The sequence below is a fragment of the Lolium perenne genome, chromosome 2 (assembly GCF_019359855.2).
Source record: "Lolium perenne isolate Kyuss_39 chromosome 2, Kyuss_2.0, whole genome shotgun sequence".
Lineage (NCBI taxonomy): Eukaryota > Viridiplantae > Streptophyta > Magnoliopsida > Poales > Poaceae > Lolium > Lolium perenne.
Window position 1 is genome coordinate 40,343,328 of NC_067245.2, and position 7,373 is coordinate 40,350,700.

The 7,373-nt window shown below is 47.9% G+C and overlaps 1 protein-coding gene across 1 annotated transcript; it reads left to right on the top strand.

The window, feature by feature from the left end:
* The first annotated feature begins 470 nt into the window (after positions 1 to 470).
* Positions 471 to 3,241, top strand: LOC127331883 (probable beta-D-xylosidase 2). The gene is made up of 2 exons (XM_051358110.1): positions 471 to 1,941; positions 2,047 to 3,241. The coding sequence occupies exons 1-2, from the start codon at positions 534 to 536 to the stop codon at positions 3,066 to 3,068; spliced, it is 2,430 nt and encodes an 809-aa protein (XP_051214070.1). The 5' UTR covers positions 471 to 533; the 3' UTR covers positions 3,069 to 3,241.
* The last annotated feature ends 4,132 nt before the right edge of the window (positions 3,242 to 7,373 follow it).

Below are 7,373 nucleotides of genomic sequence, written 5' to 3' on the forward strand. Positions count from 1 at the left end.
ATTGGGAAATGGAACTTGTAGAACAGATTGTACTGTAGCTTGTTTATCTCTATCTCTTGTTTAATCTCTGACTTTGTTGGAAAGCTGAATATATTGGAGTATATATAAGTGGAGTGTTATCTCTGATAAATCCATGATCATGATCGGAGCGGTGGCTCCATGGTCGTAGAAGGATCAAGGACGATCAGCCCTCGTTGTCCTCGTGGGCGCGTTCAGCCATAGCTAAAAAGCTTGTCATCGCTAGCTGCGCGCAGTCAATGCTAAGAGAAGATAACAAGATCACCATCAATTCTTGGTCGTGCATTCCATGTGCCCCGTCTAATCCTGTAATTCTTCAACAACCAGATTTCCAGCTTTCGATATCTGTCGGTTCTCGTGTTTGGATCTTCAACCAGCTGGTCCAGCTGCTGCTTGTCCCGTTCAAAGGACCCCCATGGCTATGGGTATGGCCCTATATAGAGAGTACACTAGCTGTTTCATTGTACCTGCACACCTCGTCGGTGGCAGACCAGGAGTGAGCAAAGAGAGCCGCAATGGCGTCCTCCCGTCGCCATCGCGTGCTCTCGGCCTCACTCCTCCTCTGCGCCGCCGCACTCACTTGTGTGTCCGGCAGTCTCGGTCCGATCACCACCAATGGCCAGAACTACAGCAAGGTGTGCGACCCGGCCCGGTTCGCGTCCATGGGTCTCGACATGCGGGGCTTCCGGTACTGCGACGCCTCGCTGCCGTACCCGGACCGGGCGAAGGACCTCGTCGGCCGGCTGACGCTGGAGGAGAAGGTGCGCAACCTGGGCGACCGCGCGGAGGGCGCGGCGCGCGTCGGGCTGCCGCCGTACCGGTGGTGGGGCGAGGCCCTCCACGGCGTGTCGGACACCGGCCCTGGCGGCACGTGGTTCGGCGACGTGGTGCCCGGCGCCACCAGCTTCCCGCTCGTCATCAACAGCGCGGCGGCGTTCAACGAGACGCTGTGGCGCGCCATCGGCGGCGCGGTGTCGACGGAGATCAGGGCCATGTACAACCTGGGGCACGCCGAGCTCACGTACTGGAGCCCCAACATCAACGTGGTGCGCGACCCGCGGTGGGGCCGCGCCAGCGAGACGCCCGGCGAGGACCCCTTCCTCGTCGGACGGTACGCCGTCAGCTTCGTCCGCGCAATGCAGGACCTACATGAACACGATGGCGCCACCGGAGCCGCCGACGCCGACCCTTTCTCCCGGCCCATCAAGGTGTCCAGCTGCTGCAAGCACTACGCCGCCTACGACGTGGACGCGTGGTTCACCGCCGACCGGTACACGTTCGACGCCAAGGTGGAGGAGCGCGACATGATCGAGACCTTCGAGCGGCCGTTCGAGATGTGCGTGCGGGACGGGGACGCCAGCTGCGTCATGTGCTCCTACAACCGCATCAACGGCGTCCCCGCCTGCGCCGACGCGCGGCTCCTCACCGAGACCGTCCGCGACGCCTGGCAGCTCCACGGCTACATCGTCTCCGACTGCGACTCGGTGCGCGTCATGGTCAGGGACGCCAAGTGGCTCGGCTACAACGGCGTCGAGGCCACCGCGGCGGCCATGAAGGCCGGGCTGGACCTCGACTGCGGCATGTTCTGGGAGGGCGCGCAGGACTTCTTCACCGCCTTCGGCCTCGACGCCGTGCGGCAGGGGAAGCTGCGGGAGTCCGAGGTCGACAACGCGCTCAAGAACCTCTACGTTGTCCTCATGAGGCTCGGATTCTTCGACGGGATCCCGGAGCTGGAGTCCCTCGGCGCCACCGACGTCTGCACGGAGGCGCACAAGGAGCTGGCTGCCGACGGTGCCAGGCAAGGGATGGTGCTCATCAAGAACGATCACGGCCGCCTCCCATTGAAGGCCGCTAATTCAGTTGCATTGGTCGGCCTTCTTCAGCACATCAATGCATCAGACGTCATGCTTGGTGACTACAGAGGTAGTAAATATTTACTAGACTAATCATCCATACGCTGCGACTAATCATCCATACGCTGCTTCATTTCTGTTCGTCAAATAATAGTAACTGCATTGTCATGTTCAGGCAAACCCTGCAGGGTTGTGACGCCATACGACGGGATAAGCAAGGTCGCAAAAACCACGTCGATGCACGCGTGCGACAAGGGCGCGTGCGGCGCGCCGGGAGGATGGGTGAAGACGGTGGATGCGACCATCGTCGTCGCCGGTCTCAACATGAGCGTGGAGAAGGAAGGCAACGACAGGGAGGACCTCCTGCTGCCATGGAACCAGACCAACTGGATCAACGCGGTCGCCGAGGCCTCGCCGGACCCGATCATCCTAGTAATCATCTCTGCCGGCGGCGTGGACATCTCGTTCGCGCAGAACAACTCCAAGATCGGCGCCATCGTCTGGGCCGGGTACCCCGGCGAAGAAGGCGGCACGGCCATCGCGGACGTGCTCTTCGGGAAGTACAACCCGGGCGGGAGGCTGCCGCTGACGTGGTACACGAACGAGTACATCGGCAAGATCCCGATGACATCCATGGCGCTGCGCCCCGTCGCCGACAAGGGGTACCCCGGCAGGACCTACAAGTTCTACGGCGGGTCGGAGGTGCTCTACCCGTTCGGCCACGGCCTCAGCTACACCAGCTTCAGCTACGCGTCGGCCACCACCGGCGCGTCCGTCGCCGTGAAGGTCGGCGCCTGGGAGTCCTGCAAGCAGCTCACCTACAAGCCGGGAACGTCGGCCTCGCCGGCCTGCCCGGCCGTCAGCGTCGCCGGACACGGGTGCCAGGAGGAGGTGAGCTTCGAGCTGACCGTGGCCAACGTCGGCGGAATGGACGGCAGCCACGTCCTGGCGGTCTACACTGTGCCGCCGGCCGAGGTGGACGACGCGCCGCGGAAGCAGCTGGTGGCGTTCCAGAGGGTGTTCGTGCCCGCGGGGGGCGCGGTCCAAGTGCCATTCAAGCTCAACGTCTGCAAGGCGTTCGCCATCGTCGAGGAGACGGCGTACACCGTCGTGCCGTCGGGCGTCAGCACGGTCCTGGTCGGAGACGACGCGCTGTCATTCTCCTTCCCCGTCAAGATCGAGCTGGCAGCTGCATAGATTCTCTACGTACCCATTATTTTTTGAAGATTTTTTACCCAAGATTGAGGGAAATTACAGGCATACACTGGGCACAAGTCGAAGAAAGTGTAATTAGTTGACACTTTACACCATGCTATACCAAGCATAACGTGGAAATTGATTGGGTGGGAAACTGAGGAATTTTGTGACCATTCTGTTCTGCTCCTCTACATTCTGTTTTGCAACCACAAGTATGGTCCGCAACGCGATGCCGCAGCTCGCATGTGACGCTCTGAGAAACAGATGGCATGTGAATCGCAAGTTGTTAGATGCTCCAAAAGAAACTTTGCCAGTGGCTTTGATGTGGAACGGTAGTGTTAATTTGGCTGCATGCAAAACCTCGGATGCTGCCAAATTCTGATGGTGTAGTGATAGCTCAAGCATGTGTTCACTGGTCCTTATGTTGATTGTCCAAAACTGTGAGATGTTTGGCAAGTACTTGTAACGTTACTATTATATCCGTTCTCAAATAAGTGGTCATCTAGCTTTACAGTGTCCACAAAAGAGTGTACTTCTATCTTTCCAATGCACTTTTCTCTCGTCGCACGGAAATCAAACCCAATAGTATTGAACACATGTGCTCCTTATTTTCTACATGCACTTAGTTCATTGGAGATGAAAGAATTAAAGATGAGAGAGATGTTGGATTGCATCTTCCCAATATATTTTTAACTCTACTTCATAATTTATCTTGAAAACCCCGCATGTACACTTATTTGTGGACGGAGGGACTATTGTTTAGCACAAAGTTCATTAGCCTTCCATAATACTTTTCCTTTGTGGATTGGCCTTCCATAATTACACTAACCAAGCCCCATATTCAAGGACTCTACATAAATTACTAAATATAACCACGCTAAGAGAAAACTTTTTTTGAGAAACTCATTATCCCTTTTTATATATAGAAACGGCTAAGAGAAAGCTTGAATGGGTGCAAACAGTGTTATTTTCCCTATCCCTTAGAGAATACTAGTTAACATTTGTGGTGACCCGGCATACCACTGCATGGTGTTGTATGCAAGTCTGACATAACATCAATGAAACACCGTTCCACTAGTATTATATCGCTCGGAGTGATACAACAGAAATATATGCGGGTCCAAGGTATGTCTATAGAATTACACACAGACTCTGTTACAGAAGAACATCACAGCCTCCTACTTTACATTGAGGTAAAACTGCAAATAAACTCCAAAAGAACGACTCGCAGTCTAGTCTTATCACGAACTCTACTTGTAGAGTATTTAACTAATTCTAGAGGCTATGAATAGATTCTACCTAAATAGGAGTTACGTTTAGGAAACTAGTTCCTTTCTATTACTAATCTAGGTTTTATCCTTGTTGGATGTGCTGTTTGACTCTTCTGACAGGTTCATGTCCCTTGAAGTAGTTGTTGATTCCTCGGTCTTCGAGTTGCACTGTAGATCCTCCTTCGATGCCTCCATATCTAAGCAGGGGATTTAAGAGTGGGATGAGTACGAGCGTACTCAACAAGTTCATTATAGGAAAGAGGTGTTTGATGCACTAGCTACAGCATTAGACCGAAAGTCTAATACCAATGCAAATTGTCATAACCATTTCTTCAAAAGGTTGCTTTTATTCAGAAGAACTATGTCCGTCAGCCTTCACCGGTTTACTAGAACTTCATTGAGTTCCTTTCCCATAGCGTTCAGCTCCATATCCCTAACGAGGAGTGACAGGTCACGATTCATTACACTCTGCAGAGGTATGTTGCTTTACCCATAAGAGATCTTAACCTTGGTGCCAACCGAGCTGCAGGCTCGTCCACACTTCCTTTGGTGTGAGGCCAGGAGTAAGGTCATAGCCAATTATATTCCTCCGCTACCTCGCACACCCACCCTTTGTTGCAATCCCCGACCCTGGGTCCTCGCCGGTGTACTTACTCCAATTAAGGATGGCCCCCGACCGCGACAACAGTTCTGGGCTCTACCATAAACTCCTTCGCCGATAGATGCAACCCATCATAGACCGCATTACCGTGGGGAATTAGAGTGGGATCCCCACCCTCCGGTTGTTCCGCAAGACAGAACTGCTACGGTAAGCACTGCATTACCGTGGGGAATTAGAGTGGGATCCCCACCCTCCGGTTGTTCCGCAAGACACAACTGCTACGGTAAGCGCATCTGTTGATGTACGAGAGGTGGAAATACAATTGACTAGTCTGTCTCATTCCAGATCTTATGGTTAACACGAGTTTTACGGCACAAGAATCACTGGACGACATTTGTTGTTTAATCCTAGATGGATATAAACCCATTGCAATGGAAGCTCCACCATATCAACACATACCATGGTTCCATTGCCCACCACATAGCCATATTCATAGTTATGAAAATAGTACTTTTGCTTTTTATGCAAGAGTGATAAGTATAGTACTTTGCAAGTAGTTTGGTAAAAATACTCAAATGACATGAGCAAGCGATGAACTTGCCTTTCTTGACTGCAAGATTGTGCAGACAAGGTCTTCGATACGCAATAACTCCAAATTCTGAAATAGCATCATCGTCCGGTAAGGACGATGTTTAAAAGATTGGCAATGATGCAATAATGCATAAGTATGAGATGCAATAGGTCTAAGCGCGACCTAACCCCGATGATTTAGGATTAGTGAGTTGTAATGATTAGTTCAAAGTGTGTTGCACTTTTAGAGATGGTTCACAAACAAGGTTCTTATTAAGGGTTGATTACCCAGAATCATAAACAAGTAATGCAATGCATCATAACAATAATATTAATAGCACACAATAATAAAATTTGGTATAATCATATCATGTAATGGATAGTTGTTGGTTTGATTACTATAAGACATGGTTAATGATTGCTTATAATATACTTCAAAAGAATAAATTTTTGAAGAACATGTTCTTTGATAAAGAACAAGTATGATAATTAGGGTTGCGGAGTTCTATGGTTTACTATGGTTCTAATTGGGTTCTAGAGTAAGGATTGGATGGATCCCAACAATGTTGGATTCATCAACACCTAGGGCTTGTAAGGTTGAGTTAAGTCTAGGCATCCTAAGCAATTAATTAAACATGTGTGCTATAAAGGTTGGTTCATCTTGCTGGTGATAGTTGGCTAGGGTTTATAGATCCTATGAAGCAGGTTTGATGGCTACTCCTTAATTACTTCAAAAGAATAACTTTTGAAGAACATACTTCTTAAGTAATAAGAAGTATATCAATTAGGGTTGAAGTTGTCTAGGTTTTATTATTGGATTCACTAAGTAAAGAATGGTTGGTTCCTAAATAGGATGATTCCACTAAGTAATGCATAATATTTGGCATAATTGCTATTGGAGTTCATCACAATGGTGTGATGCTAAACATGAATAAATAAGAATGGTGGTCTTGGTAATAGGAACTAGGGTTGGTCCTATTTGATCATCTAGGTTTTATTAAGATGAACACATGGAATATAAACTTATTAGTGGTAAGGATTCTATTATTTTATGAGGACATGGACATGTAAAGCAAGTCAAACAATTTACTATGAGTTGAGTTTGTGGAAGTATATGACTTTGAGTGTTGTTGGATTTTTCATGATTTTAGATGTGATTGGAATCTCCTAATATTATTGATTTTATAAAATAAGGGTACATCACTTCATATCATATTTAGGTTTATGGAATTTATTTTTAATGTTCTAACTACTTTAAAATATTCAAAAACATATAACCAAGTACTAGAGGTAAATTATAATTCATTTATGTTAACTCTATTTTTTATTAATTTAAAACCAAATACTAAGTTTAATTTATTAAACTATAACAAAAAAAAAATTACAAGGTTAAGGTTGAAATAATATTTCAACCATTTAGAAATTCTATTTACATTTATTTCTTATAAAGTATTGTTCTAAGTATTTGAAAGTAGTTAGAATTGGATTGGATTCTTTTAAGAGTTTATTTAATTGTTACATATTTTATCTTTTAAAAGTTATTTAATACTCTAGTATTGACTATGTAAAAATAGACACACAACTACACTTGTCAATGTGCTAATAGCAAAGTTCACTTGTATGTACTCAAGCAGAATGAGCTAATTAGCAAATACATGCACACTAGTGAATATTTGATTGGCTAGATTAATTTGATGGATGGCACACACGTACACACCTAGTGGATTAGCTATTAGACCTTGAGCTAATTGGGCTAATTCACATACATGCATGCACACACTAGTGGATCAGATGTTGTTCCATTAGCACCAACGTACACACACGATCGTGTATATGAAATACGCGTACGAGCCCAGCCCAGCA

Coding starts and splice junctions, on each gene's coding strand:
- LOC127331883 (XM_051358110.1), top strand. CDS start 534: ATGGCGTCCTCCCGTCGCCATCGCGTGCTCTCGGCCTCACTCCTCCTC. Junction 1,942..2,046: donor CATGCTTGGTGACTACAGAG/GTAGTAAATATT, acceptor TGTCATGTTCAG/GCAAACCCTGCAGGGTTGTG.